General features: G+C 35.6%; 2 protein-coding genes across 6 annotated transcripts in view; both read left to right on the forward strand.

Moving 5' to 3' along the window:
• LOC311087558 (uncharacterized protein) overlaps positions 1-13,638 on the forward strand; it is a 40,377-nt gene extending 26,739 nt beyond the window's left edge. The window contains exons 4-6 of one of the 5 annotated variants that reach the window (XM_084120885.1): positions 67-169; positions 2,744-2,812; positions 13,420-13,549. In XM_084120885.1, the coding sequence (XP_083977011.1) occupies positions 67-169; positions 2,744-2,777 (137 nt within the window). In that variant the 3' untranslated portion in view covers positions 2,778-2,812; positions 13,420-13,549. Of the gene's footprint in view, positions 1-66; positions 170-2,743; positions 2,813-12,105; positions 12,890-13,419 lie in introns of those variants that run through there. The other 4 variants (XM_084120884.1, XM_084120883.1, XM_084120882.1 and 1 more) reach the window with 4 other exon arrangements.
• A 1,974-nt stretch (positions 13,639-15,612) lies between these two features.
• Positions 15,613-21,354, forward strand: LOC311097087 (uncharacterized protein). Its single transcript, XM_084136548.1, has 4 exons — positions 15,613-15,742; positions 15,912-15,956; positions 20,314-20,658; positions 20,737-21,354. The coding sequence occupies exons 1-4, from the start codon at positions 15,730-15,732 to the stop codon at positions 21,186-21,188; spliced, it is 855 nt and encodes a 284-aa protein (XP_083992674.1). The 5' UTR covers positions 15,613-15,729; the 3' UTR covers positions 21,189-21,354.
• Positions 21,355-22,401: the final 1,047 nt, after the last annotated feature.

The following is a 22,401-nucleotide window of genomic DNA, read 5'->3' on the forward strand; positions in this document are numbered from 1 at the left end:
CCTCACTGTTAGTGTTCTCCTCTTATTGTCATTTGTCAATGTTAAATGTGCTGTCCTCTCCTTTAGATGTTGCTGCTGCTTTAGTGGCAGATGAGGGCGAGACCGGTAACAAGAGGACCGCCAAGTTTGAGAAGAGAATGACCAATGAAGAGATGGAAGAGGAGCAAAGGTCAGTGTTTCCCTTCTCCCTCAATCCATGCACAGAAACAACCGCATTTCATAGTAACACACAGCAGCAAAACCAACAGTTCACTCTTTTGTACTTCATATATATCTAGAAATGTGTGGATGTGAAGCATCCCCTCTGAAGTATGCAGAATGACACTTTTTAGTCTCGGCAGTGTTGAATTTTTCGGGTGTTTATGAATATGCAACCGACTTGTGCATATTTTAGAGGCCTACAGTAAAGGACTTTTTCCCATTTAACAAGCGCAGTCTACCCTGAAGAAGGGTTTTTATTCTTTTCTTATTTTGTTTTTCTTATGACCTAGACCAGAGGTTTTCAAACCACATCAGCACAGGCCTATATAGTATAATGATGAAGTAAAAACAAAAAGTCAAAACTATAAATTAAGTTCTATTCACAAAACATAGAATATTAATAATAATAATAGGCATATATCAGATCTTGGTCATAGCTCTGCTTCTGTGAAGTCATACTACTACTATTACTACTACTACTAATAATAATAATAATAATAATAATAATAATCTATAATTATTATTAATGGTAATTAATATTATTATTATTATTATTATTATTGGTAATATAATAATGGTTGTTGTTGTTGTTGTTATTATTATTATTATTATTATTATTATTATTATTATTATTATTAATGGTGGTAATAATAATAATGATAATAATAATAATAATGGTATTTATTATTTATTTATTTATTTATATATATTATATATAGTTATTGTTGTTTGTTAGTATAGTATTTGTTATTATTAATGGTGGTAATAATAATAGTTGTTGTTGTTGTTATTATTATTATTATTATTATTATTATTATTATTATTATTATAAATGGTAATAATAATAGCAGTTATTAGTAGTAGTACTGTTATTATTAAAGGTAGTAATAGTAATAATAATAATGTGTTATTTTTAATATTATTATTATTATTATTATTATTATTATTATTATTAATAATAGCAATAATAATAGTAGTTATTATTATTGTTGTTATTAATATTATTTGTATTGTTGTTTTTGCAATTATTATTAGTTATTGTTTACAATAAAGGTCCCATTAGTTAATGTTAGCTAGTACATTAACTAACAATGAGCAATATATTTGTTAATCTGTTAATCAGTGTTTATTACTATTCTTCGCTAATGTTAATTAATAAAATTACTGTTCATTGTTGGATCATGTTAGCTCAGGTCCATTAAGTAATAATATACCATGGTCTGTCTGAATACTCGATTCTAGTTTAATCACATTCTATATTAATGCTCTACACACTACACACTACACACACACACACACACACACACACACACACACACACACACACACACACACACACAGGTAGTCGCAGTGAGTTTAATCACATTCTATATTAATGCGCTTCTCTCTCACACACTCTCTCACACACACACACACACACACACACACACACACACACACACACACACACACACACACACACACACACACATACACACACACACATACACACACACACACACACACACACACAGGTAGTCGCAGTGAGTTTAATCACATTCTATATTAATGCGCTGCTCTCTCTCTCTCACACACACACACACACACACACACACACACAGGTAGTCGCAGTGAGTTTAATCACATTCTATATTAATGCGCTGCTTTCACACACGTGCACACACACACACGTCAATTATGTGTGTGTGCATTTTAATAATAATAATTTAGTAAATATTGAGATTATGATTGTCTAAGAAGATTAAATGCTTAGAACTGTTTTTCATTTGTAGTTAGTTAATAACTAATGTTATCAAACAGAACATTACCATTATTTGTATTAGTATGCTTGGAATCATTTTGTTAAAATGATGAAACCCTGCGCTGAATGTGGTAGTTCAGTCCATGTCCAGGATAGATCTGCTGTGAGAGGAAAGTTCTTGTTCCTCCCCCTCCTTTGGGCCATGTGTACCTCCTCCAGCCACCCCACGGCTCTGTGTGTGTGTGTGTGTGTGTGTGTGTGTGTGTGTGTGTGTGTGTGTGTGTGTGTGTGTGTGTGTGTGTGTGTGTGTGTGTGTGTGTGTGTGTGTGTGTGTGGATAAGGAGGCTACACACACGTTAAGCACTCTGCATATTATCTGCAGCAGACTCTCAGGGTTTGCTGGAGGTTCAGGCTGGTTGCGGTTTGTTTACCTGATAAAACATGCAGATTGAGCGGTGGAGGATCTGAACTAAAAAAGCAGATATGTGAACGTAGATTGTCAGGCAACACCAAAACATTGTGAACAAGTTCTGTCTAATTTAGAATTGACTTTTAAATCTTTGTAGTAAGTATTCCATAATTAGCTTAGCCACATGCTAATTGCCAAACTTGAAGGTTTTCTTTTCAGTTATTCTCAGGTAGCAGATGCCGAGCCTGCTTTCTCATAAATGTGCATGTAAATTCAGTAAATTTGAGATGATTTCAACAATTCCCTTTTGCAGAAGTCACTAGTGTGCATCTGTGTGGCTGTAGAAACGGTATGTACATAATATCCTCTGCTCCTGCCCTTTATCTTTGCAGGATAGAGTTGACAAATGACTTTACCGCTCTTTAAACAGCACCAGGCAGTATGCCTGTGTCAGACCTCTGGTAAGGTATGGTTTACTTCAGTTTGACCCGACACCCCCACAGTCTCACCCCCCTCCCCCCGTCACCTTGTGCTGCCGACTCTCAGGGTGTAACACCAATATCTTCCCTTCCACTCACTCTCCTTATTCAGTGCCCTCCGTGCCACTGACAGCTTGTGTCCTGACATGCTGACTTACAGAAAGAGTTCACCCAGAAATGACATTCGGTCATTCTATTTGTAAAGACACACAAGTCCTTATTTATGTATGTATTTATTTATTTATTTATTTATTTAAGTCACTATTGTATGTATTTATTCACACAGAAATTACATTCTGTCATGTACTCACTGTTTGTTTGTGAAGTCACTATTGGGCTACTTGCACACCTACTTCCGCGTTCTACTTATTACATATCGGGAGTTTCCGGTTAGAGCGTTCAGCTCTATACATTTATACATGAGAATGCAGATTATCACTACGTTTTATGGATGCCAATTGATTAAAACAATGAATAATGATCTCTGTATTAATTATCTTGAGCCTGCTTAAATGTTCCTATAAATATATTTTCTTAACTGTTCATTCTGAATAATAAATAGGCTAAATATATTTATCCACTAACCTGCAGCAGTCCTATATGTCTTCTCATTAACAGTGTTTTTCTCTTAGCCTATACTTATACCTGTTTAGTTTACATTTTTTAATGAATTTGACTAATAAAAAGGATTGCTTGTGTGCATTAGTGCTTTATTAGTCTTTTTAAAATAGTTGAATGAATGAATGAATGCTCGCGAGGTGCCTGTAACGATGTTAAATAGGCTAGGCCAGGGGTTCCCAAACTTTTCCATGCCAAGGCCCCCCAAATACCACTAGGTTCTGGCCAAGGCCCCCCTTAGGATGTGTTATTGAACCCATCGACAATACTACGGCATGTGTAGAAATAAATAAATAAAACATCTAGGTGAACATCAGATTATGTGATGGTGTTTGATACCAGCCAATCAGAAAGATTATAGAGATGCACCGATTACAATTTTCAAGGCAGCTTCCGAGCTCTATTGTACCGAATTTTGGTTGTAGTTCCACCAGAGTTCCACTGGGGGCGATCGCCATGAGTGCAAAATGAATAGGAGTCTATGGGGCTAGACGGCTAAATTTGTCTCTTTCACCCGATTGCCGTTGAGAAATCTCAGATCTGATTGTAGATTTTGCAAGTTCAACATGGGTTTTAGGTCGAAAGTTGAATGAACGAGTACTTATGTCCTTTTGATTTCTTACAGGCTGAGTTGTTGTTGCCCATAACACGCTAGCATTCTGCTAATGAACGCTGATTGGTCAGTGAAGGACTGATTACGACCAGAGATACCGCTTGATGGCATCGTGTCATCCGCAGCGGGACCAGAAACAAACAAAACAAAAACTCTTCTAGCACGTGTGTTTACCTGTGTCAGCTGTGTTGTCGATGCCTCGAGAGAAAAGAAAGTGCAGAGCGCGAACGCACCAAAGTGACTGAAGGATTGCCGTAAAGCAGTATTTCTGGTCGTACATGTGAATGACGTCATTGACACTTTAAAAGACTTTTTAAAGCAAATAAGTGACTCAAAAAAATCTAACACCCAGCAGTGTGTAATTTATTTGCATCTCCTTTCGAATACAACATTCAAATTACTAGACAAAAAATTATATCCTGAGAAAAGTGGATTTTTATTGGTATAGCGCCATAGACCTCCATTCATTCTGCACTCGTCCTGTGAGCGCCCTCATATGGAATCAGAGAGGAACTGCAACCAGTTCAGAAGCCGGAAGTTTACTGAGAGTGAAACTTCTCGCCATATTAGACATTCTCTGACAGTACATTGAAAGTAAACATAACCGGAAATAAGTGATCTGTATTGTTTCCAAACGGAAGTGCGTCACGGAGTTCAGTGCAAGTGGTCCATTTTTTTAATGTTCCGGGTTTTTTTTTTTGTGGGGGGGGGGGGGGGGGGTTTGTAGTTGTTATACAAAAATTTGTAGTCACTATTAATTTATGCATTTATTTGTCGACACATTTATTTACTTATAAAGTCCCTGTTTATTTATTAATTTGTAAAATCACAATTTATTTATTTTTATTTATTTGTAGAGACATACATTTTATTTATTTATTTATTTATAAAGTCACATTTATTTTTTCATTCATTTTATTTAGAAAGTCTTTATTTCTTTGTAAATTCGCTATTTATTTATTTATTTATAAAGTCCCTGTTTATTTATTTGTTTGTTTGTAAAGTCACTGTTTATTTTTTTGTAAAGTCAGTTTATTTATTTGTTTAAGTTGCTATTTGTTTATTGATATGTATTTATTACTATTTATTTTCCTTTTTTATTTGTAGGTCGATGTTTGTTTGTTTGTTTGTTTGTTTTTTTGTTTGTTTCTTTCTTTCTTTCTTTGTGAAGTCACTGTTTATTTGTAAAGTTACTGTTTGTTTACTTGTTTGTTTATTTATTTAAGTCACTGTTTATTTGAATGATTGTAAAGTCGCTGTTTATTCTTTTATTTGTAAAGTCACGGTTAATTTTTTTATTTGTAAAGTCTATTTTGTTTGTAGAGTCACTTTGTTTATATATTTATTTGTAAAATCTCTTTGTTTTAGTAAATGTTTATTCATTTGTTTGTAGATTCACTTGGTTTGTTTATTTTTTTGTAAAGTCGCTCTTTTATTTTTTTGCAAATTTACTATTTGATTACCTGTTTGATTTTGGTCACCATTTATTATTTTATTTGTTTGTAAAGTTATGGTTTATTTTTTTATTTGTAGAGTCACTATTTGTTAATCTATTTATTTTTAAAGTCTGTTTGTTTTTGTAAAGTTGTTTATTCGTTTGTTTGTAGATTCACTTTTTTTTTTAATGTCACTGTTTATTAATTTATTTGTTTCTTTGTAAAGTTACATTTTAGTTTTTTTTTAAAGCATATTCATGGCTATTATTTATTTATTTGTTAAACAGTTTGTCATTTTGGAGCTACATAGCTAGCCTGGAAGAGAGAAGCTTGGACATTCTCCCAAACATCTTCTGAGCTCCATGAATGAAAGCCAATAATATGTGTTCGGCATGACACGAGAGTGGGTAAATGATGTCAGAATGATCCTTTTTGGGTGAACTATCCCTTTAACACTGTGATCCAGCTGCTTCATAGTGTCCTAGATCACTGTGTCTTCTGCACATTGTGGACTGCATTGACCTGTGGACTGTCCAGTGGTCTCCACTTAGGCTCCGGGTGTCCTCCTGGTCAAATGATGGGCTGTGTTTCACAAAGCAGAGTGGCTGTATGTGTTCTGCATCTGTCTGAAAGCGTTCGCAGAGAAACAGAGCTCAAGGGATTCATTATTGTGACGCTCACAGATGCAGGTCACTGAACACACATCAAGGCCTGTGTATTATGAGCAGAGCATTATGGGTATTAATAGCCATCCTGATGTACAGTAATTTGCCAAAGTCGGAGAACCTGCTTTTGATGGAGAACACATGATGCTACTTTGGCAAAATTTGTATGTGAATCAAAATAATTTATAACTTTTAATACATAACTTTTAATTTTGAATTATAACATAACACTAAAAAGTTTGAAAGTTGAAAAAGTCAAAAGTTTGGGATCGGTATGATTTTTAATGTTTTTAAAAGAAGTCTTCTGCTCACAAAGGCTGCATTTATTTGATAAAAAAAAGAAATTCAATGTATTGTAAAATGTAATGTATTCCTGTGATCAAAGCTGAATTTTCAGCATCATTACTCCAGTCTTCAGTGTCACATGATCCTTCAGAAATCATTCTGATATGATGATTTGATGATCAAGAAACATTTTTTTTTATTTTATTTTTTATTAAATAAAAGTTCTAAAGAACAGCATTTATCTGAAATGGAAAGCTTTTGTAACATTAAACACTACCGTTTAAAAAGTTTGGGCTTAGTAAGAATTTTTATTTTATTGTGGGGGGTAAAGAAATAAAATAAATCAATACTTTTATTCATCATGGATGAATTAAATTGGTCAAAAGTTACAGTAAAGACATTTAAAATGTTACAAAATAATCTATTTCAAATAAATGCTGTTCTTTTGAACTTTCAATTCATCAAAGAATCCTGAAAAATAAATTTGTACACAACTGTTTTCAACATTGATAATAATAATTAATGTTTTTTGAGCATCAAATCATCATATCAGAATGATTTCTGAAGGATCATGTGACACTGAAGACTGGAGTAATGACGCTGAAAATTCAGCTTTGATCACAGGAATAAATTACACTTTACTATATATTCACATAGAGAACAGTTTTTTTAAATTGTCATATTTAAAAATATTATTATTATTATTATTTTATTTTTTTATTATTATTTTTTTAATCAAATAAGTGCAGCCTTGGTGAGCAGAAGAGACTTCTTTTAAAAACATTAAAAATCTTACCGATCCAAAACTTTTTGACCTGTAGTGTATATTATAAGAGTGTATTAATAATCATGCAGTGGCCTCACAGTGTATTTGGACACTTAAGCCTGCACACTTAAAATGTCTGAAATGTCATTATCAGGGCGCGTGTCGGTGTTTGGTGTTTTAAGCCCCCAACGGCGCCTTCCAGGCAGCGAGGGGATGGGTAGGTTTAAGGTTGAGGGTAGGGTTAGCTGCCTCTAAGGAGCCATTGGGGGCTTAAAACACCATCGAGCGCAAGTGTCTGTTCAAAAAAATGATTTTGAAGCATTAGTTGATCATGTTTATAGTTAATGTGATCCTGGACACCTGTGTGAACCTGAGGAGAACTGACTTCATAGTTCATACATCCACTAAAAATCACCAGAACACCTCTGGTTCAAAGACACTGAACAAAAATGATGAAGACGAGGAAGTTAGTGGCATTTGAGCGCATGTTTTAGTATTCTGTTATCAAGATGATTCAAGATGATGCAGTGACTTGCAGGCATTTGTATATTCGGGTGTCCAAATATTTTTTGCATTACCTTACATTTACTTCCATCCAATCCAAAAAAAAGAGTTGTAAAATGATACCGTAAATAAAAGGTCATGCAGTGAATTCAGGGTGAGGCGAAATTCACATTTTAAAAATCGTCCCCATTTTAATTAATGAGAGCAAGTTTGAGTCGAATTTTACACACGCCACATAGAATTTTGTGCTGAAATTCACAAAATTCACCTTTTTATTCAATGATACGTTGAATATTTTCCCCTTCTGATTAGACACACTTACATAAACTAAGTTCAGTACTGTCAAAATAATAAACAGCCATCAAAATTTCGTCAAAAAGTACCATTTAACATCCATTTTGGGATATCACATAAACAATGCTGGATGGAAACGCCAATATTCCAAACTGCATTAAAAACTGCGCTTAATTGAGGCGGATACATTTATCCGATAAGACATGCACATAAACTTTGATGGAAACACATTTACTGAATAAATTCCTCGATGTACAGCAAAAAACTCACGTAACTTTGCCTCAACAGAGGATGTGATTGGATACCTGGAGTAACCAACGGACCAATCACGTTCATCTGTGCGCTCCTTTATCTTCCTGCGCTCTAAGACGCAAGTCAATTATTATGGAGGAAAAATCCATGATCCATTTTTATTACAGATATTTTGTGGCAATTTCCCAGGAAGTGGCGGTTTTGTTCTCTTGAACACATGGGATGGAAAAGCTGCTTTATTCGCAAATGTTTTACGCAATATTCCAAGTTAAATTCTGAACTTTAAATGGAAACATTAACAACAAATGTGATTTAGTTGAATTACTTTTGTTAGGATTGCTGGTAACATTACACCACCTTTAAAATGTTATATGAGAACATGTTTGTGGGCATTTCATTCTGAAAAATGACTATTAATAAAACCTATTACATTTTAATTCTACATCCTTAAATTTAAATTTAGTTTTGTATACAGTTGTTCACAACCTATATTCATATTCTTAATCTGATGCTCATCATTTCTGAATAATGCATGACGCTGGCGATACATAGAGATCAACTCAACGCAATTCTATAATGCATTAATGCAATTTTCTGCCGATCAAGTAATGCATACATAATCGCATGATTCGTTGTAGTAATAATAGATTGTCCCAGTCAAAGGTATATTTAGAAGAGATTTACTGTAACTTGAACAAATAACAGAACATATTATTCAAAGTAGTCCAAAAGGGAGACGAGAAGTGCTGTTTAATGAAGTTAAATTAAACTAGGTTTTCTGACTGTAGACTTCCTGTCTGCGTGTCTTTGCATGCGTTCTTTTTTTTTTTTACCATTCTTGTGCTCGGCATGGGAAACAATGGCACATTCAGAAAATATTAAAGGGATCATATCATACTTTTTTATTATTATGTTTTGTTTTTTTGTATACCCTGAGGTTTTTCATGACCATTTGTCCAGCCTCTCTCTGATCCTTTGAAATGAACAGTGTGTTTCTGAACACCCTAGGCGTCATTGATGTGTAAATGCAGGCGGTCATGTGTTGATGCACATACTGTGTACAGTTTTTCATTGTACGCCAGGCTCATTTATCTCAAAAGATCAAGGAAAATTGATTCCTCGTCGCATGACGCCTTTGTGGGTCACGGCAGCACATGCTTCAAATCATTTGGATTTGCCGTAATCAACTAAACCTGATTGCATGAAAACCAATGTGTTTGCTAGGACCCTTTACTAACATGACTACTACAAGCGTGTCTCCTGAAAGTTTCCACCGCCTCCAACCGCTGCTCCACTAACACGCTCGGCCAAGCCTTAACCAGTAACATCACAACACCAGAGCTGCCAACGGTGAGTGACATGCTCCTTCATCGATTCATCTCTCATAACTCAGGCTTTATGATTTTCACTGAAACCACCGGCTCGTCACAGACGCGGTAGAGCTCAAAGGTGCACTATGTAACTTTTGGCCCTCTAGTGGTTAAAAAAAAACCCGCATGCATTTTGTGGAAGAACATTGTTCTGGATGTGCTTTGGCTGTGTGTCTGTGCGGATGAACGATTAATCCACTGCTCGTAAAACATTCACCACGAGGCTTAAGATATATAACTGGTTTAGATGGAAAGGATCTCAGGCTGACTAGCTGAAGATGTTACTGTAGCTTTACCCATTAATGGACACTGTACTTCCTTGAAAATAAATTCCAGCACAGCTTTACAATGAAGAGAGCTGCATGTGGCAGTTTATCTGTTCAATAAAATACTTTACTCCTGTTGAGTGATGATAACACCATCATCTCTGCATCGCTTTTACAACATTTCAAACCCCTCAGTTTTCGCCATCTCCAAAGCCGAGCCAATGTTGATTCTTGTTGTATTACGAGCTCTGTCGCAATCTCTTTTTGCCAGCAGACTCTCCTCTGTTTGCCGTTTGTTTAACCCTCTGGTGCTCTTTTTTGACCAAAAAATTTTACGTTTTTTTTTTTTTCTTCAATTGTTTTCAATTTTTTTTTACTTCATCGGAATGGTACGAATCTTAGTAAAGCTCTTGCTATGAATACACACAAATAATTATGGACATGATACGAAAAGGGTAAATTGTCCTGAAAAAAATAGTCACACTTGTGCTCCTCATGGTCAAAATGACTGCATTGGAAATTAATGGGAGACGAATTTCATCTAGTGGAAACGTTTGGTACTGCGGCCAAACAAAATCTGACTGAAAGCTCATTTTTTGAGATATCAAGCTCAAATTTGGAACACAACTTGTTTATATTTATAGATTTGTTTTTCTTGCAGTTTTAGAGTAAAACGTGTTTTTGAAGTTATATATTTCATATAAAAATTGAAAATAGAATTCCTGTGCATTTTTCATAACAATAAACTTTTTTTTTGTTCACTTTTTAAAACATTTTTCACTTTAGCAATAATCTGCCAAGTGTCGTCTTTAGTCTGTGCTCCAAAGCATTCAAGACTTATCACAGTTTAAGTTGGAAATTAAATTTTTAGGTCTATGCTCAAAAAGTGAATAAATGGATTATAAATACAGCGTAAATATAATTTAGTACCATAAAATTAAAGAAAAAACATTTTCGAACTAAAATAGAACCTATCCCGACAGGTCTAAAATGTAAGCGCTTATAATGGACTTAACAGTGAATCAGGGTAAGACAAAAATATGTTTTGGAAGAAATTTATATTGACTCATTATTTAAATTGTTAATTTTGAACAAAAAGGTTACATAGTGTACCTTTTTGTTGGCACTGGTTAATTTTGAGACTTTGGGCTTTTTTTGCTTCCATAAATTGTCTACTTTCAGAACTATCTGCATATGTAGATATTGATTACAATGCATATCTTTAAATGCCATTCTTAAAATGATTTTTCTTTTCTCCTTCACTGAGAAATCTCACTTTTATTCCTGTATATACTATACATTCATTTTTATTTCTTTTTTTACAGAGATTGTTCATATCACAATTTTCATGTATTGTAATATTTTATTCTTAAAAACATAGTAAAAAAACAACAATACTGACTGATGACCATTTTCTGATTTATGGCATGATAAAAAGAGAAATCCCAAAACTTTGTAAAAAACTTTAACTCTAATGTATCAACAAAATGAAAACTGAACCTGCTTTTATGCAATGTTTACATTATTGTGCTGGCCATTTATGCAAATGAGTGCATGTTTATTTAGATAATGCTTCATTTGCATATTTAAACATTTCAGAATGTAATACAGAACAATTGTTTTAATGTACTGTGATCAGTCAACCGGGGAATGGTGTATGGTGAAGTCCATTAGTTACTCTATTGACCTGAAGTGTCTTGCACTTTAATTCAGAGTTGCTAGTACATATGCTTTGGAAAAAAAAGTTTCAATGGGGTTCTATATAGAACTCTAGGGTTCTTGACTCAATTTTAAAGAACCCTTCAAGCCAAAAAGGTTCTATATACGGAGAAATGTCTTAAATGATAGCATAATACTTTCATGTTTAACGACTTATTTAAACTTTTTCTAGTGATGTTAAGGAGCTGTTTAAATCCTAAAATGTCGAATGAATTCAAATTACATTGATTAAAACTAAATCCATAAAATGATCCCATGATGGAACCTCTAAAAAGGTCTAGATATGAAGCGCCTAACAGAACCCTTTATGGTTCTATATATGTAAGTTACTGGTTAGTGTATGATGGCTCTGTTTTGGCCTATAGTCTTGTTTCTCTGAGGCTAGTTTGAATTCATGCGTGTGTGTATGTGGAAGGAATGTGTGTACCTCAAGAAGTTCATGTTTACTGGTTTATGAGAATGAATATTCTTGTTTTTTATTTTTCAGAGTTGCTGAGTGAGCAGAAGTCAAATCGTGTGGAAAAGTGTGTCCCCTAAAAATGAATCTCGAGGACGTTGTGGAGTGACCTCTTCGTTTGACTGTCTCTGAAATGTGTTGTGATGGAAACTTTTTTTTCTTTTCTTTTTTTTCTGTTTTCTGTACAGGCTACTTTGCATTTCTGCCTGTGAATAGCAAGCTTCTTAAAGCAAAACACCAAAGAACATTAACATGTGAATGTAGTACGTTCCTGCTCTTCTGAAATACCATCACGCCCCCTTGTGGACGGACACACACACGCACGTACACACGCACGTACACACACACCGCTATGACCATCACAGGCTGATGGGGAAATGTGCTCACACTGCAGAGTCAGACATCTATATGATGAAATGTAGAAACCATATCGATTTTTCTGTTGTTGGTAATGTAAAAAAAAAAGAAGAAAAAAAAGGGTGAATCTCATAAAATCATTTTACTGTCTAGGAGACATTTCACCCCAGAAGCAGAAGAGGTTGAATAAATTATATTTTGCATTAAAAAAAAAGCCTTTTTTTTTTAAAGAACCATTACGTTTTTTTTGCATGCTTTTGCAATGGTTTTTTCTGCATAATTGTAATGAGAATATAATTTAGATTTTGCGGTGAAGTGGGACTTTGACAGGGTTTCGTGCGATTCACCTTATGGCTTTTGTAATATCAATAAAGAGCCAAATTTGAGCCATGTCTGTTGTAGCATCATTTCTTCTGATACACCGTAACTCCAAACAAAAATAAATATGTTTCAAATGAATTTCCTTTAGTTAAAGTGGTGAAAATCAAGCTTTTAATGTTGTTTATATGTCTATGTGGTGTTTAAAGACAAACTATGTGTAAATTCATAAGTCGACACCATGCTGAGTATTTTCTCCTTAAAACTGCAGTGAACCAAAGACAGTCTCAAAAACACGGTTTGAAATCGCTGGTGTTTCTGACGTCACAAACTACCTTGTAACCAATCAGATCAACGTGTGATCGTCAACCAGTGGATCTCTGAGCTGGTGAGAGTGAGTGGAGGCGGGGCTCATTTGCATATTCATAGATCCACATATACTAAATGAGGCAAGAGTAGACTTGCATTCAAGCTATTTTAAGGCATGAAAAACTTTTAAATATACAATTTTGGTGATCAAATGTGAGTTTTAAGGGATAAAATAGACTACAGGGGGATTTTAAGCCCTTTTTGAGCTGAGACAAAGCCTTGGTGAATGATGATGAAGACTGCAGATAGCGCTGTGTGTGTGTGTGTGTGATTGTTTATGCTGTTGTGTTTGTGTCGTAGGGTTCAGCAGGAGCAGCTGGCTGCCATCTTCAAACTGCTCAGAGAAAACCAGGAGACATTCGGAGAGATGACGGAGGGAGACATGGAGGAACAGCTCAAACTTTACTCTCTTTAGTCTGAACACACACACACACACACACACACACACACACACACACACACAGACACAGAGTTTCATATAGGAAAGAATATGGGCTTGTCACATGGCACTTGCCCCTGAGTAAACATCTGTAACACTCATGTTCTGTTTAAATTGACACTTATAAACTTATGGTCAGTCGTTCCAGCTGTGTCTAAGTAATAATGTGAGTTGAGGGTTAAGCGGTGTTTCACTCTTGCAAAACTTTCATCCGGAAGATGATGGTGTGAAAAGTTCAGCTTGATCTCCTGACTTTATCCAAACATGATCACGGTTTAAAACACTTTCTGTATGAGACGCAGGTTCTGTTCAGCTGACATGGTCGTGAGACCACTGCTTTTTTATTCATATTACTCATATTTTAGTGCATGAATGGGGAATGTGAATAGTCTGCATTAGCATTCTGTTAATTAATGCTTCATAATCATTCAAATCTATTATATAGAATGCAAATGGAATATTCTTACTATTTTACTATGTTGCAATTTCTAAGTAGATTATTATAACTTGTTTGTTCATATTTACTTGAATATATATATATATATATATATATATATATTAAAATAGTATTTGTTGTTCTTGTATTTTCCCTGAGTTATTGAGATTGTTCTCTTGTAACTGTGTTGGGGAAAGTTATTTTTAAAGCAGTGCATTACAATATTGCGTTTGCGTCCAATACAAGTGCAAGAAACGCTCAAGTTCAGCTCTGCAATATTTAGAAAATGGAAGTAGGAGTATCTGGTATAGAGAAACTGGAGAGAGAGAGGGAGGTTTTGTTTTAGATTTATTTCTGCATGTTTGATGTATTATTTGTCCATAGGTGTGTGTTTTTAATCAATCACAGTCTGTGTTGTGCAAGGAAACAAGTGAGTCTCTTCACCTAAAGACTGTCCCCCTGATACTTGTTCAGCCATGTCTTGACTTGTCTAGGCTTGTTCAAGCTTTAATAAAGTTATACATACAGATACCCCCATGGGGGACTCCCTTAAAAAGTAACTAATTGTGTTACTTTTATCGAAAGTAATGTGTTACATATGTGTAGTACTTTTATTCTACTGGGCTGGGATTGCTTGTTTGCTTTTTAATATAAAAACAGTGCTATTTTTGGCCAATGTAAAGGCTTTTTCACACCAAAAGTTAAGGCTGAAGGAAACGCTAATTCACGCCTGTACAGTAGAGGGCGCCACTCCAACAAACCGTTCAGCGGTGCTGCTGCTCTGGATCACAGGAGAAGAAAGGTCAGCACTCTTACTTAAGCAACAAACAAAAAATAAAATTAGTTACTTATTTTTGCGTATGAGCTTATTGGTATGGTTTAATTGGATCATCGAAGGTCAGCAGCAAAGATATTGCTTAATAAAGTGAGATTAAATACATAAAGTATATTCTTATTTTTTAACATTTTAATTGCAGGTTCAAGTAATCTTTTTTTAAAATTCCTTTTAAGGAATACTAAATCAGTTTTAGTGCAAGTGAGATGAGTAAATTCATTCTCACATTAGTCTAGAACTACAATACCCATCACGTTTACACAGTGGTAGCGCATGCCATTGCAACTCGCTTAAAAGTAACGCGTTACTTTACTCATTGCTTGAAAAAAGTAATACTATTACGTAACTCGCGTTACATAATGAGTTACCCCAACACTGCTCATAACCACTCTTCTCGGTAAGATCTAACAAACTAAAGATAGTAAATAAATGTACAACCAAGAGTATTTGTTTTTATTGAACATGTTATTTAACGTTACTGTAGACTACGGGATTCATCATGTGAGTGTGAACAGAGTGGAAACAAAGAGTTCACACTTACAAATTTTCAAGACCTTGTTTATAGACCATGTAGCCTAGGCTATGGGACCCATTTTTCAAGCATAAATAAACATTTGTTTTCATTGTTGATGGGTTTTCTGAAACAGACTGGATAACAGCCAGCATTAAATTATTATGAAACGGTTTTAATCGTAATTCAGTGTTAAGCGCTTTTGGTAGGACCCCAACTGTGCGATTCGTCGGAAACCCCCCACTTCTTGCACCGTGTGCCTTGAAACGCCCACATTTTGGGAGAATGGTTTAAAAACATTGCGGCAGAAGAGCAGCACAACTTAACGCGTTTACCATCGCCTGAACACCGACCCATCGCGCACTACTGCGACCTAAACCATCGCTAAAATGGGGACCAACGGTATGCATCGTTTATTTTAAACATAACATAGACATAGGCCAATTAATCTATGGAAAAATATCAAATTGACGTGGCTTTCACATGCAATTTAACGTCAACATTTGAAATCGAATTGGAATTCGATCAATTCACAATATTCTAAACAAGATGTTTTATTCTCATTACCCAGTTGACGGAGCTCGTCCTCTTATCGGCGAAGACAGTGCAACTATTGGTAAGTAATTTGGTTTTCTCTTAGCTTGTGTTCTTGTGAAATTCTCCGTGTGTTGACGCTGTCTCACAAAACTTTACAATGTTGGGGAACACGTGGTAAATAGTATTGAGATGTTTTGTTGTTTGTTAAAAAAGAAGCAAAAACAGCGTTTGGTCAAGAAAAGTAGCTATCCAAACGAGGCAGTGAAAACCAAAGACTCTAATAAAAAACTTTAAAGTTAAACAGTGAATCCTACAGATAAAAATAAGTAAGACAATCCTAATTTCGACTGATCTAACTTAATGCTCTACGTTACAATGATCAGTTACAACGATATGTGGAAAGAATAAAGAAATTACAAGCGTGAATACATTCTTGATATCAACAATTCAATTTTCACTAGTTAAAATGTCTTAATAACTCGCTGAAATACGAGTTATTGATGTCAATTAAATTTCAGCTAGTAAAAACTATAATAGGCTACTTGATATCTGTAATTTTCACTAGTGAAATATCATAAGCTGCCATTTAAATTCAGTTGTTGATATCAAGATTTTATTTCTTATTAGTTGAAATTCACATTTCAGAAACACATATGCTTAGAAAAATCATATTTTTTTATATCAATAACTAGCCTACTTACTAGTAAAAATATAAATTCCTGATTTCAAGAATTACATTTTCACTCTTTGAAATGCACATTCTTGATATCCAAATGTATTTCAACATGTTACACTTTTTTATTTCTGATATCAATAATTAGGAGAGTAATTTCAGATATCTAAAATGGCTTTCAATCACATTGCAGATATCATAAATTAACATTGTCACTAGTAACAAAGTGATTACTGAAATCAAAAGTAAAGGTTTTTACTAGGAAGAACTGTATTTCTGATTATGTGTTATTGGAATTTCAACAAAGTAGGAAATCAATTCTTTGATATCAATAACTGAGTTTGATTGAGGGCTCATGGTGATATTTAATAAGTGAGAATTATTGTTTTGAGTTGATATTTAATTCTTGGTATCAAAAATTGCCATTGTTACTAGCTAATAGAAATGATATCAAGAATTCAATTCCTGGGAATGAATTAAAGTCAAAACGGCTTGCCATAGGCTATATGCTACAAGTAATCGCGTTTTGAAAATTTAGACCTAAAGTCTAGCCTACTGTGTGCCAACTGAGTGCCAAAGCGATGTCTTTATCTAAAACATGGATGAGAAATATCCAAATGGGGGGCATCTAACACACACACGAGAATTAGATAGACCACTGTTTACCAAATCATTCAGGACAATTCATGCTGTGCTAGAAAACAAGACGTCTGGTGAAGAGTCTCTGGCTCTTTGAAGTCAATGATCCTTCACTCCCACTGTTTTACACCTAACGCCTGGTCGAATGTGCTTTATGTTGTGGGGGTAGGGATCAAAAACAGACGTGTCTGTGCTCAAATACATGCAGATTTGTATGTGAAGCCCTGTGACGCGCACAAAAGAATGTAATACATCAAAGATATTCTTCTCTATAAGAATGTCTAAAAATACACAAGATGTTGTTTTAACAAACAGGGATGGTGTTTCTAAATGACATAATTGGGGGAAAAAATGGAGTGGCATATAAAAGTATTGTTTTGCATTACCTACTGTATCCAAGCTGAACATGAAAGAAAACATCGTGTCTTAATCTTTCTGCGTGTCTATATACCGGCCCTGATCATCATAACATAGCCTATACTTAGCAATGGACGCTTTTGAAACACTGCTTCGTGTGAAGCTTCACAACATTTGCAAATGATTTGCAAATGATTTGCAAACTTGCACAGTTATGTGAATTCTGCTTCGTTAAGTCATAAAGGCTTTGAAATTTGAATGGTTTGCCGCTAGGGGGCGATGATCCCACGAACCAGTGCCTGCAGAACAGAAGTGCTCAAAAATAGCTTAATGGGGGCCAGATTATATGTTGTGGACACACCTGGGGGCCGGATACTTCTTCAGGTGGAATTTTGTGTAAATGAAAGTCTGGAATCTGAATATAAATCACAAAAAAATTTTAAAATAAAATGATTTATTTTTTTATTTTTTTCAATTTAAATATACATTGGGCATTTCACATAATAACCGTAATTTAATTTTTAGTTCGATATTTTTTTTACATGAGGCTCATTTTAGCTTTCTTGATAGCAATTTGGTGATAAGAAATATGTAAGTGCATAACAGATTAATCTTCTCTTCTCTTTACTGTCACACAACAGTGCTATAGTGGCCTTGAATGGTGTTTGTTTGTTTTTTCTCCTGACCGTGATCAGCTACACAAGATCATCAAATTACATGATACTATTTTAACCCTATAGTATTTTAGTGTTTAGGACATTGTGTAGGACGGCCCCTCCATGCGGTTTGTCAGAACGTGTGCCCTGCTTCTTTAAACTGCTTAAGATGTAATTGATTTAAAGAATAAGGTTGCTGATTTTTAACCAGCTTTGTAATGTGACCGTGGTTGGTATCTGTAAATTAACAATGTGTACTTTTCATTGTGTGAACTGCATCCTGATATCCTTGTTTGTTTCCGCAATGCCATTATTTAAAAAAGTCTGTGATGCCATTTTGCATAATTTGCATTTTGACGGCTCCAGGGCTTTTATGAACTTTCATTTTTGAATCTCCGCTCATGGAAAGGTTCGACAGAGGGGTGGGACCTTTTACAGTCTATGGGTGGGATGCCATAGCCCTCTTTCTCTGTTTCCTCTAGTCATGTAGCCCCAACTTCAAAATCACGTTTCTACTGCATAGACAGCCATGTTTTATTAAAGGAAGAGTAAATGATGACAGCATTTTCATTTTTGGGTGAACTATCCCTTTAAAAGCCCATCTTTACCAGCGGTGAATTAGCTTTTTTAAACATTGGAGATCAACTAATGTTACCATCGCCTGAACAAAGACTTGTCTTACTACCATGACCTGTAAATAACCAGCACTAAAATAAATGCCAATGTTTACCGTGTATAAATCATTTGTTTAAACATCAGTTAAAATTGGCTTTCTGGAACAAATATTAGCTCCTTTCACTCCGAAATCCCAGTAAATTACTGTAAAATTACCTGAATGACTTTTGCGGTAAATACACAAATGTGCTTTTCACACAAGCAACTGCGTTTCGTCTTCTTACCGGTAAGTTACCAATCGCACATCGGTACCAAAATACCAGTAAACTCTGTGATGTCAATCATTGAAAATGGCCTTTAAATGCTGCACCGTTTTCTTCATCCATCTGGACGAGAAGTGCTTCAGGCTCTGTTTACACCTGGTATTAAGATGCGTTTTGATCGATCGGATCACAAGTGGATGATGCTAAATACAGGTGTAAACGGGGTCTAAAACATTTTGAGCTTGTCCACTTTTTTGACCACTTCCAGAGGTAGTCAGAAATGCATTTGACCGGATTGCTTTGGTAATGTGGTCGAATGCGTTCAAACAGCCACAAAACACCGTCTTCTCTCCGCCTACTGACATAATGAGTAAACAATATGGGAAGAGCGCTAGCCAGACGGGATTTAAACTTTGTTATCTGACGACCCGAGTTCGGTTTGAAGATGAAAAACGTACCAAGCACAATGTTCTCTCATCATTCCTGATTTCTAACACACACTCTTGTGGTTGTCAGAGCAGAAACGAAAGCTCATGTTCTCCGTGTGTTTTTCAGTTGTCTCCATTTAGGGATGCACCGATATAAAATCCGATATATGCACCGTTATTTTGGCCGATAATGGTAACCGATAATTCTTTATATTTGAAAGCCGATAACCGATATATTGGTCGATTAAATCTAAATCCAAATTTTTATATAATTTTTTTGAGAGCCTGATTACAAAAACAAAAATCGCACCATTAAAATCCATGTCCCAAGCACACAATTATAATGATGTTTTCATTATAATGTTATGTAGCCTATATGACAGATCTGCGCTGCACATGTTGAACTTAACTGTATTTTCATTTTTTGAAGTGATTCCAATCATATTTCAAGCAGTTCAAGAACACCACGGCGAACAGTTTGATCTGAAGTGTCTCAGCTGAAGGAAATAATCCATTATTTATCGGCTTTAATATATCGGGCAAAATTTCTTATCGGGCTAATAACGATAACATTAAAAATGAACATATATCGTCCAGTACCGATATGGTGGCCGATATATCGTGCATTCCTATATGAAACGTAAATTTATTACCGTTATTTATGTCCTGTTCACACATGATCTCTTAACCAGTAAAGACTGCATGTGTGAAAGGGGCTATTGGAAGAATTGTGTTCTTTGTTTTCTTTTAAGCCCTTTTTAATAGGCTACACAACACGCTAAACGAGGGTTATTTCTGTTTTCAGAGGCTCGTCTTCTAACGGGCGGCAAAGAGGACACAACTCAAGGTAAGCTTGTTACGCCACCAGATGTCCCTGGGTTGTGTGTAACTGAAAAAGCAGCCGCCCCGAATAACCTCATAACCGAGGTATCGGTACCTTTGAGTGGCGATAACAGCGGGTCCAAACCCTGTGACGGAGGAGAAGCTGTGACGCAACGGGATTCACCACAGGCTACAACGGCCCCAAATCTTGAGCCCAAGTCCAACGGGACCTCGACATCTGGGGAAAAGCGGAAGAGGGAATCAGAAAACCCCTCTGGGATTCCGGTCAAACGTCGTTTGAAACTATCGGAGGACACAGAGAAAGAAAGTATGTATTAATAATCCGAAAGCAGCATCTCTAACCATCGTGTACTTTGATTCAATTGTATATTTTATTATTTCACAGGCGTACAAGATTATGATGCGAGATGCGCCGAGCTATGGATCAATGGAGAAATTGCCGCTGGCGAAGCTTATGAATTATCTCAAGCCATCAGCAACGGCAGACGCCAATACTTGCTCAGACAAACAGTCAATGCTGTTCTACGCAATAACAGTTCTTCGGCTCAGCCGGTCACCCAGAAGACGGACGGGCCACAAGCCGCAATAACCGCCTGTTTTCTAGAGTTCATCAAGGTTTTCCGTCAGACTGAGGTGTTGCGGAGAGCGGATTTCGCAGAGTTGATCAATTCAGTTCGTGGAATGCAAAGGGATTTCAGACTGTTGACAAATGAAATCCATAATATTCGGAAGGATCAAAGAGAGATGTTAGAGGAACTCTCTCTTATGGCGGAAAGATTGAATGTCATTCAAATGTATGTGACAGACACGCACAAAACAATGACTGGCAAAAAATGATGTGTCTGTTTATACTGATTTGTGCTTGAGCCTGTTGTTATTGCTGGTTCTCAGTTTTATGAATGTAATCACTAGTGATTTTTATGGCACCCACGCTTGTTGATAAGATCATGCATGCGTGTGTTATGCATGTAGTTTTTAAATAAATCACTTCAAAATGGCTTCTAAAAGATGTTGCGCTGATTTACATGACAGCCAGACAGATGCTGAGCAGTGCACTGAACATGTACCTTATTTTAGACCTGGTGACTTCCCTGACTGCCTCTGATTGGTTCATGCACTGGAGAGGCTGCAACCTGATTGGTCCCCAAGTCTAAAGTCCATCCCTACACTATAGGTGGTTTTGTATGTATGTTCTACACACACCCATGGCAAAAATGTTTTGAAAACGTATGTTTCTAATAAGTAACTAGATAACGCAGTTTGGGTTGTTTGTGCAGTGTACGTTGTAGAACAAAATGTCAAAATATCGTCATGTTATACGTACCACAGACCTTATTTTTACTCATAATAAATTTTTAAAAAAACATAAAACCCAGTAAGAAAACTGAAAAAGTGATGTGACGTGAAGGCATTATAGGTGTGAAACGTATCCTAAAGTGGCCAAATACTGAGACGCTCACATAATGAATGCTACAAAAAAATGCTCATCAAAGAAGTCATTCATTGACAGAAAAGTGTAAATTCCAGTTTAGAAAAATGATTATTTGTATGTGCTGTGTGTGTATAGTACAGAAGTCTTGCTAGACTTGTTGTCTTGCAGAGATTAGCTTCAACTACGGTTGGCTGCATCCACGTAAGGATGCATATCTTATCGCCTCGTTATCAAGCACTGCCGAAGGCTGTCGTAATTTGAAGGATCCTTTGTCTGCATTTAACTCCACTTTTAGACTTTGGCTGCATCCGAAATCGCTTACTCTTTCGAGTAGGTACTTATTTTGAATAAGTAATTACTTCACGGCCATTAAAAAAGTATGTTCTATTAGTATTAGTCAGATCCATAGACCACAATGCGCCATGATTGTGACGTATTTTCAGGCTTCATCCGAAATTGCATAATTCCCTTCATAGTAGGTGAAAAACAGTATGTGAGAAGAGTAGTTTATCTGAAATAAATAAAAAAGTTGTAATTGAAATTACTCAACCCCCATTTCAAATCAGGTTTATTGGTAACATTTACAGACTTTCAGCTATTTGCAATGAACAAATCAAA

The sequence above is a fragment of the Abramis brama genome, assembly GCF_963993115.1.
Source record: "Abramis brama genome assembly, chromosome: 1".
Lineage (NCBI taxonomy): Eukaryota > Metazoa > Chordata > Actinopteri > Cypriniformes > Leuciscidae > Abramis > Abramis brama.